Source organism: Dromaius novaehollandiae, chromosome W (assembly GCF_036370855.1).
Source record: "Dromaius novaehollandiae isolate bDroNov1 chromosome W, bDroNov1.hap1, whole genome shotgun sequence".
Lineage (NCBI taxonomy): Eukaryota > Metazoa > Chordata > Aves > Casuariiformes > Dromaiidae > Dromaius > Dromaius novaehollandiae.
In genome coordinates this window covers 26,149,204-26,166,321 of record NC_088130.1, presented here as the reverse complement: position 1 = coordinate 26,166,321, position 17,118 = coordinate 26,149,204, and the positions used below count along the sequence as shown (strand labels likewise).

Sequence of the window (17,118 nt, the reverse complement as noted above, 5' to 3'; positions counted from 1 at the left end):
GAAATCATATCATATTTCTATTGTATGATTTTTATTTTTCTCCTCGTTTTCCCCTGCCCTGCATTTATTGTAGATATGGTTGATGCTTTCAAACCAGAGTATGTTGCTCCCTTAGTCCTTTGGCTTTGTCACGAGAGCTGTCAGGAGAATGGCAGTCTGTTTGAGGTAATTTTTTTTTTTTCTTGCCTGCTGGAAATTAATGATTTACTTTACCCTAAACTTCTTGCTAAAGCTGAATTGTCGTGTGAGATTCAATATAATATATTGAATATAATGGCCACAAAATGTGGATTGTATACTGCATACTCAGCATAGAGAGTAGTATTTACCTTGTTGTTTTGTATATGACAAGTATGCCAGGCAGTAGCAAACTTGTCTATTGCTGATGTCTGCTCAGAATGTTACCAGTTGTTAAAATTCTTATTGTAACTTTTTTTTTAAATCTAAAGCAGACCAAAATCTTACACTTCTCCAATAATGCATTACGCTTGCCAGCTAGATCTAGTTGTTTAAGACAGGCTCTTCTTTTCCTCTCTTCTCTAGTATAAGGTTCTTTGTTTATTTATATGCTGTTTTCTGTCCCCCTCATCCGTAACAATACATTTTTAACATATTAACATGCATTTATCTGGAAGGTTACAGTACGTTCATAAGCTACACATGTAATTTGAACTGTACATAAACAGTGTGAAATACAGTGGTGTGGCATTATGGTTAGGAGTTTGACACCTTTCATAGGAAATGTGCTTTCTAGGTAGTTTCCTTAAATACCTTATTTTGTAGTCTTTTGGAGTAATATTTTCTTGGCTTTGTGATAATAACAAATCTACCAAATCATGTGAGATTTTACCACTGACTGGTAAAAGGGAAGAAAAGTATTTTAAGGTAGAGGACTGTAGGTTTCTCCAGAATAAGTTCTAGTTTGTAAATACCTCTGTGTTTTCCTTTTTTTTCTTTTTTCTTTTTCTTTTTTTTTTTTTGGTAAGGGGTAAAAAATGAGAAAAGAGTCTTTGACAAGCTATTCCACCTTCCCGCTTTTTTAAGGTTTTTTTAGTGGTTCTTGCCTGGGAAGCTTCTGTTCTATAGAAAATAACACACAATATGTTTGACACAACCTAGGATGCGTTCCCTGCTATGGTTGCCAAAAAGCGCAGTGGCTTGGTCTTAAATGGTATTGACCAAATAGTATTAAAATTTCACCAGTCTCTAAAAATATAGTTCTGATTCTTTTCTCAAGTCTAGAATTTGGGGGGGGGGGGGGGGGGGGGATGTTGAAATAAACAGGTAATGCATTTTTAAACATTTAAAGCACAAAGTGTGGAATAGCAGCTAACTCAGGATTTGTGTTTTCTGATTCCATGCAAAAATAACTCTTCTTAAACTTGAACTAAAGTAATAAGAGGGAGCTGTTTTTCATAATTCAGTAACTGTATGCTATATAATATGCTTTCTTAGCTTTCTGCTGGTCTGAAAGCCTCTTTCCTTACATGAGCATTGTCTTTCCATCTGTCATAGTTTCTCTGTGGTTAGTATCAGCTGTTTTAAAATTTGGGGGTCTATCCACTTATGCTGGAATTTGTTTTGTGTTTAAATTGTCGCTCCTGCTCTGTATACGCAAAGCATATTTGTCATTCAGTAGGGTACGTATGCATTCATTTTCTGAAGGCTCCTGTATGCTGCTAAGGGATATGTGAAGGGAAAGAATGTGCCAGTGGTTTTGTCACATATACGTGCAATTCCAAAGGTAGTTTTGATGGGAAGTGGTTAGAACAATCCAAGTTGAATCTCTTCAAAACAAAAGCATGTATTTTCTTAGGACAGGTCTGCATATGTTACGTTTGTGGTTAAGTTGTACCTGTAGTTATTTAAGTAAGTACTAATGTACTGTTAACATAATGTTATTAATGCTTTATTCAGTATCCAAAAGAAGGGATTATAACCTTTGCTTTTGCTCCCCCACCTTCCCGAAAAAACCTTAGGGGAAAAAAAAATCAATTATTTTATTTAAGTCTACATGTTTAAAAAGGTACCAGAGCAACTACTTCAAAATGAAGCTTGTGTTTCATTCAAACACACAGAAAGCAACTTGCAAAAAGGATGAATTACCTAGTTATGGAATGCATATGGGCACACTCATCAAAATGTTACCTCATAAATTAGATGAAAGTAGTTATCTGCCATCAGTGTCTTGTTCTTGAAATTTTATATTGCTGTTATTCCAGTGCTTAACTAAAGCTACTATTAGCAGCATTTCAGAAACTTCACTGTATTCAGTTTGTTCTGAAGTATAGTTTTGTTTCACCAAAACCTTGTTTAGTAACACATGATAAGCTGATGATTTTCTTTCTTGGCAGGTGGGAGCCGGATGGATTGGAAAATGTAAGTGTTTGGGGTGTTGCAAGGTTGGTTTTGAGCTTTCATTTGGCAACAAAATTATGCAGCCTATTTTTGTAGTTACCTCTACTCAAGACAGTTTGTTTAGGAGAGAATATTTGGGAAAACCCAGGGTTCTGTGGGGGCTACTTATATTAAGTAAAAGGGACAAATTTCACTACAAATGGGATACTGTGAAACTCTGTATTGTGCTGTGTTATGCTTTGAACTGATTAACAGTAGTTGAAAATCTGCCTAAGTAGCGTTAACTTTTGTATGCTAACAATATCTTGAAGTGTGTTTATTTTTGTTTTGTTTTGTTTTTCCTGTGGCATATACATGCTGCCCTTTCTTGATTACTTCTATTTTTAATGGTATAAGAGTTCCACTGATCACTGATCCTAGTAAAGCAGACTTTTTAAGCTCCTCACCACTCGTACAAAAATATTAGTGATGTACATTGATGTTTGGAGGCAACTTGCCTTTTAATTACTAGTAGTTGTGCCAGCTAAGAATTGTCCTTGAGTGACTCCAGAAACTAGCTTAAATACGAGAGGAAAGAATACTCACAGGCACTAGTGACTGCTGAGCAGATGGGAAACTTATTTGAGTGTGTGAAAACTCATTAACTCTTCTTCTAAGTATGTGGAACCTAGTCAGTATTATTTTCTTAAAGTAAGGACTTTCCAGCCTACATGAATACCATCAGCATTAGTGTGGGTTGAAAAGTAGGACCATTAAATTCAAGAAGTTTTTCCCCCTTCTTTCAAAGGGACATCCCCCTCCACACACACAGACACACAGACACACTCGAAAAAGCAGTGAGTTTTGTCTATTTCTGACTGACTATGAACGTTCTGATGGCACTGGAACTGGCTCTGGACAGCTTTTCCTGGGGTAGCATATTAAACAGGTTAAACTGGAGCAGCAGTGTAAAACCTCCTGTTGTGCTCCATGAGGACTAGAGTTTTCATACAGGTGAAAATCTCTGGCTCCTCCTCATCTCTGGTCAGAAGAAAAGAACCTTTTTCATCATTGTATTGGTTTCTGTCTGAGTACAAGTGTGGCCTTATTCATTACTTATTGCTAATTGGGAGAGAAAAAAAAAAAAAAAGATTAAGGATTAACTGGGATCTAGGAAATCGATATTCTTCCAGAACTGGTTTCATGTTTATCTTACCAGTAACTTTCTCTAAAGTATCAGTATTGAGATATGACTGTGGAAACAATTTGGAGATGCTGACTACTGTATAAACATTCTTTAATAGAAAACAGGCAGTTTTCACATTTTCCCTATAGTTTTCCAAGACTTTCAGAAGATCCTGAGCAGCAGTAGTCAAAATCATGTCAGAAGAGAATGTCTCTAGATGCAAACTGGCTGTAACTTTTTGCTGGACAGGATCCAAAACCTGATGTAATATTTCTGAAGAGCAATCAGTCTGTTGTTGGCTTTAGTGAAATTTAAAACCAATGCTATTGCTTTTCTAAGCATTAGTAAAAAGTGGTGAGCCCTCTTAGTTCCACTAAAAGTGATACCGGTGAGTTATATTGGAGAGCTTTTAAGCTGTTCCTTTCCTCCGCAGACTTGCAAGTAGTGGCCTAGATGAAAAGTGCTCTAAAGAAACTAAAAGTTTCTTCATTTTTTACTGTGATAACCAGCTTGAATTCTCTGGTCAACGTCTCCCATTTCTATTCTTTTTATTAGTGCGCTGGGAACGATCCTTGGGTGCTATTGTCAGAGGAAAGAATCAGCCAATGACTCCTGAAGCAGTGAGAGATAAATGGGAGAAGGTCTGTGACTTTGATAATGCCAGCAAACCCAGGAGTATCCAAGGTAAAGAAGGCTTTGATAATGTAGATAGTTTGGGCGAGCAAAGATTACAAGAGATTACTTTCTTGACAGACTTTTACTGAAACTTTTCTTTAAATAAGAAGTTTACTAAATTAATTAATTCTTCTGTGTATGTGCAACATTAATCATTTGTTCTTTCAGTAGAGTCAGATCTTTTTAAAGCTACTTATATGTTCCCATTTTTAAAATTAAGACAGCTTATCTTTCTCCTTAAGAGTTTTCCAGTAAAGTGAATTCGGTGTTATTTTATGTATTACAGCCAAATTATAGGCAGTGTTTTATTTTATTCGACCCAAATTTAGGTAGAAGCAATGTTTTAAGAGACAGTATGTTCTTTTCAGTCGTGGAATCCTGAAATTAGTCCTAGACATTTCCATACCAAAAATGTCTGGTTAAGGAGTCAACTGGTGTGACACAGCAAGAGAGCTTTTCCTCCCTGCCTCCTTTTCCTGGATAGCACCAACTCTTTTGCTGGTGACCAAAGTGACTGTCTCATTATGGCAGTGCTTTGCTTCTTTTCTTCCTTCCTTCTCACTCTTTGTCTCTGTTTTTTGCCAAAATGACTCTGACCTTTCCTGCTGCTGTACTTGCTTCTCTTTCATATTCCAAGATTTCTCTTTCTCTCTGTGTCTTAGGTCTCTCTCTATTTAGAACCATCGTTGTCATAGTTCTTAAACCATACAGACTATTCCACAGCCTTTCCACTGCTTTCCGAGACTTCTCAAAAAGTTACCCTCAGAATTTGTCAGTGTGAGTTACAGGTGTTTAATATCCCTGACAGTGTGTTCTTAGTACGCGTGTGATTATTTAGCTGAAGGGTTGAGTATTTGCCAAATCAGGAAATGCCAGCTTACAAGGGGATTGGGGAAGGAGGGAAAGAGGCATCCCTATATTCAACGCCAGCTGAATTTCAAAGATCTGTAGATTGCCAGAAAACACAGTAGATGCTTAAGCAGTTTGTCTTGAAATCCCTAGGATTTATAGAAACAGAAGGGATATATTTTTTAGATGCATAAAACAAAACCAGAAGAGTAGACTCTTTGGCCTTTTCCTCAGATGTTGGTAATGTGGCTAACTGTACAGTAGTTTTGCATCACATTCATTATTTTGTTTTCACTCATCTTTGGCTTACAGATGTCCCTTTTCTAAATGTATGTCAACTTCTAAATGTTTTCTCTCCAACTGTGGGATGACATTTACAACAATGTTATTCCAGTTTAATTTCTGTCTTCTACCCTGTCACTTGTACTACTATATTTTTGTATTGCAAGCAGAAAAATGTTGTAGATGGAAATTTCCATTGAAAGTCACTTCAGGTTAAACACTGGATATGATAGATTACATCTGTCTCTTGTTGCCCTCTGGACCAAAAATTGAACAGGACTTTAGATTTAGGAAGTAAAAGATGTGCTTACAGGACAACATAGCAGATTTCTATAGTCAGGAATCTGTAAAGGGTTCCTTAGCATAGGTTCCCTGTGCAGATAGCCTACCTTAGCTGTTGTGCTGTTATAAACTTAGACAAAATATAGCATTGTCCTTTCAGTGACATCAAGTCAGAGGTGTATTGCTAGTCTGAATGAAAACCCTTTAATTATTTTCTTATATGTAAGAAATAGCAGAAGAATTGAGCAAAATGCTGAAGAAATTATTTGATCAGATACAATTTTTAAATACTACATTAAAAGTTTTTCCTACTATGAGAGTTTCTACTTCATCGCCTATAGGCATTTGACTGTTAAATAAAGAAAACTAATTAGAGTACTTGCATTAAAAATGAAAAGCTACAATGCCTAATATCTGCAAATTCAAACTCTCTCAGAAGATTTCATTAAAATCTATTACCAGCATTAAGTAATTTGCTGTGAAGAGCAATGATGTACTAACCATTATGTATAATTATAAAAAATACAACTAGATAAAGTATTTGCCTGTAATTTGCTAGAAAATCCTATAATCAGAGTTGTTAATCTTGATTCATAATTTGAGCATACTGATAAGAGCATTTTGACTTTAATTCCTTCTAGATTACAAAAAGTAGGACTGTCATGTGTTATTTGAAAGGTAATTTCTCCTACATCTGTAACAATCGTGTATAACTGAATACTTGGATATATTTTGTACTTTTTTTTATGTAGAATTTTCTTTTTTGAAAGCACAGGGACAAGTCATCCTCTTTAGGATAAACAAGTTAAATGCGCAATATCTGATTTATGGATGATAATGTATTTAGAGCCCTGTTTAGCAACCCTTACTCAGTGTTTGAACCAGAGCATGTTTGCAGTTGTATATTTCAGCTATTGGAGACCCTGAGCTTTGAAGGCTGACAGGAAGTGTGATCTCATCTTCATGTATTAGTAGTGATCCTTTAAGAAATTAAATGATTGGATTCTTAAAAACAGTCTGATTAAGAAGATCCGAAATTTTTTTTCCCTCCCCCTTCTTTCTGTCATTCTGTAACTTTTTTAAGCACTTCTAAAGTTTCTGGGTTTAGCTTGTTCCCTTGATATAAACTGAAAGCTAAACAGCTCTTGCTGTGTATAAGGTTCATGCAATTTTCATGAACAGGAAATAGCTAGTTGTCACTTGATTTGGCAGTTGATGTTTAGTTCAGTAACTTGTGGAAGTTTCTCAGATATCATGATGATGTGCTCAATAAAGCAATCATTCCTGTAGCTAGTTCTCCTACATCCTTCTGCATGAGCAGCTGCTGATTGTGCAAGCCTCTTCCTCCCCCCCCCCCCCGCCCCCAACGTCCCACCTCAAAATCTCTCTGCCACAGTTGGTGTGAATAACTGACTATGCACACCTCTTCATTTTGGTTTTAGTGCCTCAGGTGTCTTTGGATGTTCTCTATAGTTCTTTCCTACAAGCTTAGTCCTTGGTGTACATGGAGAAGTTCTGGCAGTTCCTGTCTGCTTCCACACATTTCCAGTTATAGTCCTGTTTAACTAGCAAAAGATACGGTTACATATACCTTCACTACGTTATGTCCTTTTAACAAAAGAGAAATCTGAAAACAAACTATGTGACAATTTAGGCCTCAGGAAGTCATAGAAATTGAGGATTTAGTTTTACTGTAATGTGCATTCTCCTCTGTTCCTTGTATCAGGATTGAGGAGATAACAGTGTATTTAATCCAATGTGAAAGCGGCACTGCCTCCAAGGCAGCTATGAATCTGCCTTATATGTTAGAGCTTTTGCCTGATATGGATGGTAATGCTAATAATTTTCTTGCTAATAATTCAACTGAATTCATAGTTCTAACTTACTTTATACTGCTTCAGAAATGGCTAGGAATCTTCCAAGAAAATAAGCAGCGCATAATTGAAGCCTTAGGGTTAAGACACAGAGTCACGTTACAGTGGCTTTCCAAGTTTCTGTGTGTCAGCTGAGCCACTGTAACGAACTCCGTGTGCACCCTTAGGCAGCAGCAATTGCAGAATAATGTGGCTTGGCCGAGCCTTTACTAGAGAGGGATTGATCAAATTCTCATTTGCAGTTGGCTGTAGCTCAGCTGATGAATTTGTCATGGTAACATAATTGCATGTTTTGAGATAGTATGAGGTCCTGGACCCCTGCACCAGTGCATGCACGGAAAGACCAGATTAGATGTGATACAAGAGCTTCTGAATGTGTGCTGTGCATGCAATAGTTCGCAGTTGTTTATCAGACCCACTGCACATGGGCATGTTGCCTCCTTGTATTTCCTCTAAGTCAAAGCTAGGTCTGGTAGGCCTTGCCTTCACAGGGTGCTACTTGCTTTTGTGTCCTAGTCTTTCTTCCCATTACCCAAAGGGAGAAAGCAAGTTATGTTCTGAGATAGTTAGGTGGAAGACAGCTCCCCGTGTTGCAGGCTGCGTACTACATACAGTGTACTGTACTATGTATTGATTGCACAGATGTTTAGCAGTTTTTGTTTTCTAAGAAAACAGAACTAGTTCTGTCAGTGTTCTGTGTCCTTTGCTCCCTGTATGAGTCATACCTCTTACCCTCCATCTTCCCCTTAATTTTGAACATGCTAGCCAGTTTTAGCTGAATCTAGCAGGTCTCTATCAAGCTCTTGTGTTCATGTGCATTTTTAATTCTCTTAGAAGCTGCAGAGGTACAGAAAACAACTTGAGTATTCACACTGACTGACTTCTGGCTGATTTCAAAGGCTGACTTCTAGTGTAGAGCAAATTAATATAAAACACATGGGAGGTGTGTATGTACATATATGTGTGTGTGTATATAAAAATGAGAACTTTGCATGAGATGAAAATTGTTCCAGCTTCAATTTCAGCTTCCTTTGTTTGAAAAAAAAGTGTTAAGCACCGATGCCATTTCTTCCATACTTTAGGGATATGGTTCATATACAATGTCCCCAGATTAGAAAGTGAGAGGAATACCTTTGGAAAGAGCCAGGCTTTGCTATGGCTATGCTCAATCTTGCTTCTTCAGGTGACTCTTTTCCTGCTGTCTGCTCATAATTTGCTCTATAGTAGCAGACCGTGCTGGGTTAGTGAACATTTAAGGTTTTAGAATTCACTGATAATAGAACGATTAATAATCAACATTGACAATGACAAAATCAATAGAAAGATTTCCTGCTGCTTTTGTTTCTGAGAAGATTATACCCCTATCCCAAGCTCTTTCTTGGATCTTGAAAGAACCTCGCTTGTCTTGTCAAGTCAGGTATTGAAAAGTAGAAATTGTCGTATTTAAGTTTGCTCATGAAACTTTGACTTCAGGCTTCCTTTTGTGTTTACATGACTGAAACCTCATGATAGTGTACCACTCTATGCTTCCCTCCCCCTCTTTTACATTCAATACACAGAAGGAATGCACAAAAGGAAGAAATGAAGACTCTGTGAACCATCCTAAAACCCGCTTCCTAACTTGAAGGGCACGAATTCACAATCTGAGTGTTTTATGTCTCTGCATTTATTACTGACAACCACAAGATACTGCAACCAGAAGCAGAGAAACATTTATGTGGAGCAAGTAGTTACTGCTTCATGAATTTGTAATACTTCGTTTCTTTCTTGGCAAGCTGGTAACTCATAACACTTCGTTTTTTTTCTTGGCAAGCTGGTAGCTCATAACAATGGGCTTGATCTTAACCTTTGTAGTATTTAATACAATGATCTAATTTACCCCTTCTTTGAAATTGTAACCGTGCCTCACATAAAGGTTTCATATCTGGTCAACTACTAGAATATTACTGTAAGTTTAATGCTACAGGTATTAGACCAGGCAGCAGAAGGCCAGTGAAGACCGAAGTGAATTAGTATGTTGAGGCACATCAGTCACATGTTACTCCTGCAGCCTTTTAAAGATGAAGGAAATATAGTAGTGGGTTCTTGACTGGAAGAGTCCAGTAAGCTAATAGCTCAGGAAAAAAGAAAGCAACATTTTTCTTTGCTCTTAAAAAAAAAAAAAAAGAAAAAAAAAGTCTTTCCCTGCTTACCTGTAGTTGGTGATATTCTAGTAGCTTACTTATGCCCCTATAAGTTGCCTGAAAGGTTTCTTTTTAAAAATGGTGTTGATGTCAAAGTTATTAAGACCACTTTGGAACATAAATGTGTACGTAACATACACATTCTACTGAAATCTCTCAAGAAGCTTGAGTCTACAGCCATAGACACGTCTCATGCTTTAGATGTCTTTATCATGGATGTAAAGAAATAAACCCAGGAATCCTTGAAAGAACTTTCCATCCTAAAAGAGAGCTCTTTCCGCATAAATATGCTTTGAAAAGCAGCAAGACTCTTGCTTAAATGATTCTGATATGGTCCAGGTCAAGTACTGTTGCTGATTACAAATATAGCCATAGGCCAAAGTTTAAAAACCATTTCTGCTGAAGCCTTTTAGAGTTAGGGTAACTCCCAACACATAACTGTAATGTTCATCCGTATACTCAGTAAGTAGCCATTTTGAGAGTCCGGTCATGTCATGTATTCTGGAAGAAAGACTGCTTATACAGGAGATTGCAGCATTCTGCATACTTTAAATTACTGATTGTGCTATTACTGTTTGTCTTAATGTATGTAATTGCATGTAAAATATATACTGGTAATCTGCTTTTGTGATTTCACCATTAAAAATGATGATTATTTCCCTGCATGCAGAATGGGTCGTGGACATAAAAAGGAGGGAAACATTGAGAATTACTCAGAAATCAAAACCTTTCCCTTAAAGATTCTAAGGCAATGTCTTTCTAAAGCCTTTCTTGTACCCTTGCAAGAGTAGGAGAAGCAGTCTATTTCTTCTCCCAGCAGCTCAGTATTGCCTTTCCTTTGTGCATTTCATGATGGATTTCCTTTTAAAGGGTTCTTATCAATTACAGCTTTCTTATATCTTGCACATTTTGCTTTATGCAAAATGACAGCGTTTGTACGCAAAGCCACAGCTTGTCTTTAGCAGAAGTGGCTACAACCTTACATTTGTCTGGTAGATGTTCCTACTTCTTCATGAGATTCAGGCCACAAATAAAACGTTACAGTGCTACTGGCAGCGAGATTGGGAAGCAAATTGAAGTTTAGGAAATCAGAAATCTACAAGAAAATATGCAGCTAGCTTGAGGGATATTTAGAAGAATGCTGTGCAATAGAGAGAAGCACAGTTGGTAGGAGCCTCAGGGTCGATGGAAGTCAATATGGGGATATGAGTTTAGAAACTGAGATGGGCACCCATGGATTGGAAGTGAGCAGGCAAAAGTAGTTAAATAATGAGTTCCTCTGTTTCCTTTAAACACTTTTTCCTCTGTGCGTGATTTTCACCACTTTGTCTGACTCTGTCCGACACCAGAATGCTCAGTATTGACTTTATCCATTTTGAGCTTCAAGGAGACAAATGTCCTTGATGGCCTGCATTTACCACGGCTGAGCTCTGTATCTCCTCTATGCATCATCTCTTGTAATCTTGACATTGTTCAAGCCTCAGTTGGATTTTCTTTACAGTGTGGTTCAGGAAAGAGGATAACCGCCAGAAGAGATGCCCAGTTACTTGTATTGAAAATAATTTTAAAGATAGGGAAAGGTGGGCTAATTTTCAGATGCTAATTTTTGAGACAGTTGAAGAATAATGCTCATTATCTTCTCTTAATACCATGGCTCTGGGAGTAAAAGAAACCAAATAATTGCTGATGTATTTCACTTGGCTTAACTGTTGCTGTGTAGCATGAATTGTGTTTCAAGCACTTGAAATAAATATGTCATAGTTGACTACTGGGCGCAGAACTGATGGAACAGGTGTAGAGACTGCTTATCACTAACAACTGCATAGATGCCTGTAAAATGCAGCGTGATGCTCAATTTGTAGGTATATATTCATTGTGTTTAAAAATGAATTGAGAAGTACCAAGCTAAGGCTCATTTGCTTGCATGTTTGTGGCATGTCAGATTGTAGCCTTTTATTTCTGTCTATTTTCAAATGTTTTTTTTTCCCTTCCTTTCTCTAGAGTCCATAAATGTTTTGAATGATGCTCTAAGTCAGATAGAGTCTCAAGGAAATGTTTCTATGCATTCCACAAGCTCTGGTTCAGTCATCTCTTCAGCTGTTGACACTGTAAGTACCTCTTTCTACAAGGCATACTTATAGCTATCTGAAAACCTTCAGCAGAGAAGCTTATTCTATTGGTGATCAACTTCCACTCTGGCTTGCTGTCTGCAAAAAGAAAGAAAGGTGGGTTTAAACTGTGAAATGAGGAGGTAGAATAGGAAACATCTCCAGACTCCACTCTTCACTTTTCTCATCGATGGTGTAACTCTTGAGGTTAAATATGTTGAATCTCTTTGATACAAGTGCTTGTAAATTCTGCAAGCATCTTTAATTAGGGTATTGTTCAGAAACAGGAGCGGGGGCTTGCTAGGCAATTCGTTTTTTTGTTCTCTCTCTCCTTTTTTATATATATTTAACTTTTACTCTTCCTAATTTTATTACAGTGTTAATTATTTCACTCATGGTTGGTTTTCAAAAGATACTTATAACATGGCTGGGAGCTGAGCCATGTGAAGTTATACCATTTATTCTTGAAGTAGATTGCTTGCAGAAAGCTGTGATGCATTGTGATAGGGTTTTCTGCACTGCAACAAATACAGTAATGTGTTACAGTATATTTATTGTTTACATGGCACGTTTACATGTGACTATACTTTTAAAAAAATGCTCAAACATTAATTGTTTGATATGAGAATTGTAGGAAGAATACGCGTGCAATATTAAAGAGTACCAAGTTTTATTTTATGCTAACTTCTAATTTCTAGGCAAACATTATTGGCCGGGAATTGGCTACCAAGGTGTATACGTATACTCACTTAGAGCCTATTCTATATGCTCTTGGTGTGGGAATGTCGACTAAGGATCCAGATCACCTAAAATTTCTCTTTGAAGGAAGTGAAGAGTTCTGCTGTTTACCTAGCTTTGGAGTCATTCCTGCTCAGACTTCAGTTTTTGATGGTGTTCCTTCTCTTCCAGGACTAAATATTGATTTCACAAAGGTATGAAAGAATTAGGTAACTATTTTTGTCTATGCTTTATGTAATTATAAATTGATGGCAATTAGCATATTTATAATATTTATAAGTGCACTTCCTTCTAGGAAAGGAAAACTTAGTGTTCTGTATTCTTGCCTCCTAAGTAGTAATTCGCCTAGTTCACGTGTATAGGCTGTGTTTTCCTAAGCTGCTAATAAACCAATTTTGTGTTGAATTCTAACTTGTTATAAATATATCTTATTAAAACCCCAAAGCTTATATCTTGCTCTGAAAATATATTTTGTTGGGGAGGAAATTTAAAAAAAAGTCTTATTTTGAGAAATGCTGTTTTCTAATAGTAGCTATATGCTATAGGTAATCTTTGCTAGCAGTTCAAAAGGTAGTATAGGCCTTTTTAACTTAGTGGGCTGTGAAGTTCTTACAGTATGCAAACTCCCAGATTTGTCTATATAGATGTATTCCCTTCTGTAAACTTGTAATATTTTTGTTTTCTTTGTGAAATATCTGTACATTCATTTTTAATTGTGATGGGAGAAGCAATAGACTAAATTGATTGTTATAGCATTGTCTGTCTTTACATAGATGCTGCATGGTGAGCAGTATCTGGAGCTGTATAAACCATTACCAACCTCAGGTCAGTCCTTTGTGTGGCTAATTTGCTTGTCACTATGACAACACTTCTTGTAGTGACATTATAAATGGGAAATAGGGACACACTGCTTCAAACTGGATTTGTTGCATATTCTTTTTGCAAGGGGTGGGGGAGAATAGAGGCAACCTGTTGCATTGTTGAAGGAACTCTGAAGCTCTGCTCTTTGGAAGAGTGGGATCAGGCATTGCCCTTCAGTAGTATACTTAGTACACTCATGCCTAATCTTTGAAGTAATAAAAATAAATCTGTAATTGTTTTTTCTTTAGGTGGTCTGAAAAGAAATGAGCTGATTATTTAAACTGATTATTTAAGCTAAATGCTGTTCTGTTGCTTCATGCTGTTACTCTTATCATTTGATATTAACTAGGAGAACTTTTAGTTATTTCTGTAAGGTTGTATCACGGTAGTTTTGTAATGTTCACCCGAAATTACTTTGACAGTGGTTGCCTCCTTGTGCCTCTAAGAGGATAAGATTTAAATTATGTATACTAAGGTGGAATGGACGTCTTGATGAGGAGGCTTGAAAACATTTCTTGTTCTTCCTGTCAAAATTCTCAAGATATTATTTACTGCGGTAGCAAGCTCTTTTCCTAGGTAGATATGTGTTCCCGTACTGCAGCACTCGACAGGTGGTTATTAGACTCATTCAGGATGTGTGCATGTGTCTGGCTTTCTTCTTTAGATTTTTTTTTTTTGTTTTTTAAAAAAGTTTTTTCCAGAGTGTAGAAAAGGAATAAAAAAGTATGAACCAGCGATAAATATCATGTTTTTTATATAAGCAAGAAGGAAATGTGTGAATGCTGTATTCATTTCAGTCTGATAATAGATGATGAGGACTCAGTAAGTCCTTTTTCCCCCATGCCTCCATTTCATAGGCTGATTATATATATGCCTACATATCTTTCTACAACAATAATCTCATTTAAAAAAAATAAAAAACCAAACTTCATAAATCAGTTAGTACCAGCCCCTGAGTTGAGCTTCCCCTCTGTAGAACTGTAATCATCTCAACACTTTTGAAGTTGGGGGACACTCCTCATGATAGGAGCTATCTTTAGAGTTAATTACATATTCGAATATGAAATGCAATTTGTTAGCTCTGAATACACAAACTAACAAGTTTCTATTTAAAAACAAAAAAACCAAACTCTCAAATGCTCATCTATGTTCAATTTCATTAATTTTGTAATAAATTTCTATGTAATCTTACACTAAACCAAGATTTGCAAAGATTCCCAGATTCACGTTGTTGTTGTTAGTTAAGAAACGTAAAGAGAGCGCTGCACAGTTCATTGTTGAAGCAAAATCTTAAAACATTCTATGTGTTCTTGTTCTCTTACAGGGCAGTTAACTTCAGTTTCAACTATTGCTGATATACTTGACAAAGGTTCAGGAGCAGTCTTGCTCGTAGATGGTAAGAAGGTTTATGTTTCTTTTAAGAGCATGCAGTTAAATTCGACAGGCTTAATGTTAACTAGCTTTAACAATTACTGCCAGCCTTTCCACAGTAAAGACCTTGTTAAATCTCAATGAGAGCTGAGAAATGAGCTAATTTGCAATAGCTGTGTAATGTATAATGTCATTGTTCTTAGGCAGTTAAGGTCCTGAAATCAAGAATACTGTTTTTGGAAAGAGATTTCAGAAGAAATTTGGTTTCTGCCTACATAGGTGAAATACTGCATCATGGAAACGGAACAACTTCTTTATTACTAGTACTTGGCCCTATTTGAAGGCAGCCGTTTTAGATTCTGCCACCCTTCAACAAGGCGGTGTGTGTCAGGGAGGGTTTGAAAAGGTTAGTCATGTGTGTATGCTGTGCTGTTAGTCTCATTGGTGAAACAGCCCTCTGTAATAGCCTGTCCTGGATTATTTTTATATGCATATAAATATTATAATATACATTTATATATTTTAAATAAAAAGTATTTCTTTCCTCTTGTATCTAGGTTGAAGGATCTGAATGTCCATAAGAGTCCTTAGGTCATTACTTGCTGAATTTTGGTATTTGTAGGCATGATATACCAAAACCATTTGGAAAATTAGGTTGTAAGAGTAGATTAATGAATCTTGAACACTCTTGTGGTGTGTATATATATGGATAAAATTTTAAAAAGATCTTTTCTCTACTCCATCTCTTTGTTCCTTCTAGTTGTATTTTTCTTCTGTATTTGGCTAACATTAAGCCTGTCTATTTCTGCAATACGTGGAAGTTCTGTTTTTGAGCAGAATCTTAGTGGTTTTTAAATTTCTTCTGTAACTGGAAATGAACACTATTAACACTATTGTAAATTTTAGTTTAAGGCTTAATGTAGTGGAGTAGGCAGGAATTGGAAATAGCTCAATCTCAATGATTCAGCGTAAGAAGTTTAACAAATCCAAACTCGCTTCGAAAAGAAGTAGTATATGACCTTAAACTAAAGCTTGCTCTGGAGCTCTTTTCATACCTGATACTAGTACAGCTTTTTGTATGAGTTGGTAATGTGCTTTACACACTAGGGATTCTTAACAGCTTCTAATACATCATATTTTATGGCACAATTCTATCATATTTAAATAAACTGCTAATGGTGTATGAAATGCTGAAATAAATATTTATTTCAGCCCTGTGTTGTCAAATACTTTTAACAATTTGAATGTCATCAGCATTTTGATAGCTCGTTTTTTAATTTTAATGTTTTCATACAAAGAAAATTCATGATAATGTTACTTGAAACAGGTCATCAATCATTGGTAGTCAGGCACTGACTTGCAATGGTGCAAGGTGAAAGAGTTGTTCTGTAACTTGTTAAACTGAGTTTTGGCATGTTTGAAGTGAAACTCTATGTATCTACCATGCTACAAAAGAAACGAAGATCAAAGATGGAATAGACAGCCCTCCTCTTTTGTTGTCTTTCAGTGAATACCTATTGTGGAAAAGAGCTGTTGTGTTATAATCAGTTCACTGTGTTTTTTGTTGGAGCTGGAGGATTAGGTGGAAAGCGAACATCAGAAAAAGCCAAGGTAAATTCAAGCTTACTGATATTTAAAAAACATCTTAATATTGCAAGAAAAACGTATGCTATATCAACTAGAAATGATAAACTAGCGTTTGAGCAGTGTAGCCCTGCAAGCTCAAATTCAGTCTAAATGGTTCTGTTCATGGAAGAGTCTGAGGGGAATGGTACTGTTCAGGGCCTGGAAAACCAATGGTTCTGACAATTGGGAAAGAAAGTGAATTCCTTAACATGCTACTGATTAGATATTCCTACATTTAAACATTTGAAATTACAGATATTAAATGTCCTAATGGCATACAGAATGAGAGACTGTCTGGCAAATGTTTAGAATCTAAATTAAGTTGGGTTGCTTTAGTTCTGAATAAACCAAAAAGCCATAAAGACTTTGAAAACCAGTATTTTGGTATCTTGTACCACACTACATCTGGGAAAAGCTGTCTGCTTCTCAGTAAGTATCTAATCCTTTCTATAATATGTTAATAACAAGTCTTATCTGAAGACTCCGTTGCTTCCCAAGAAGGAAGGACACTATTTAATGTCTACTGAGGGATCTGAAATGACTAGCAATCATCTATGAACTTGGAATTAGAAAATAATATCAGAAATTAGTTAAAATTGAAAGATATATATTTGGAATGAATGTTGTGGACAGAAAGCTCGTCTGCAGGATTTGTATTAAATCTTGTAGAAGAAGGCCTTTCGAAGTAGACCATTTAGCAGACTGTAACCTGAAGTAGCTAAATTTGACCCAATTAATTCCATAAA

General features: G+C 36.4%; 1 protein-coding gene across 2 annotated transcripts in view; it reads left to right on the top strand.

The window, feature by feature from the left end:
* The window catches only part of LOC112992405 (peroxisomal multifunctional enzyme type 2), a 69,485-nt gene that overhangs the window by 14,803 nt on the left and 37,564 nt on the right, over positions 1-17,118 (top strand). For both annotated transcript variants that reach the window (XM_026115439.2, XM_026115441.2), the window contains exons 9-16: positions 74-165; positions 2,355-2,379; positions 4,079-4,207; positions 11,670-11,776; positions 12,475-12,708; positions 13,288-13,339; positions 14,700-14,771; positions 16,254-16,357. In XM_026115439.2, coding sequence (XP_025971224.1) covers positions 74-165; positions 2,355-2,379; positions 4,079-4,207; positions 11,670-11,776; positions 12,475-12,708; positions 13,288-13,339; positions 14,700-14,771; positions 16,254-16,357 — 815 coding nt within the window. The remainder of the gene's footprint in view (positions 1-73; positions 166-2,354; positions 2,380-4,078; positions 4,208-11,669; positions 11,777-12,474; positions 12,709-13,287; positions 13,340-14,699; positions 14,772-16,253; positions 16,358-17,118) is intronic.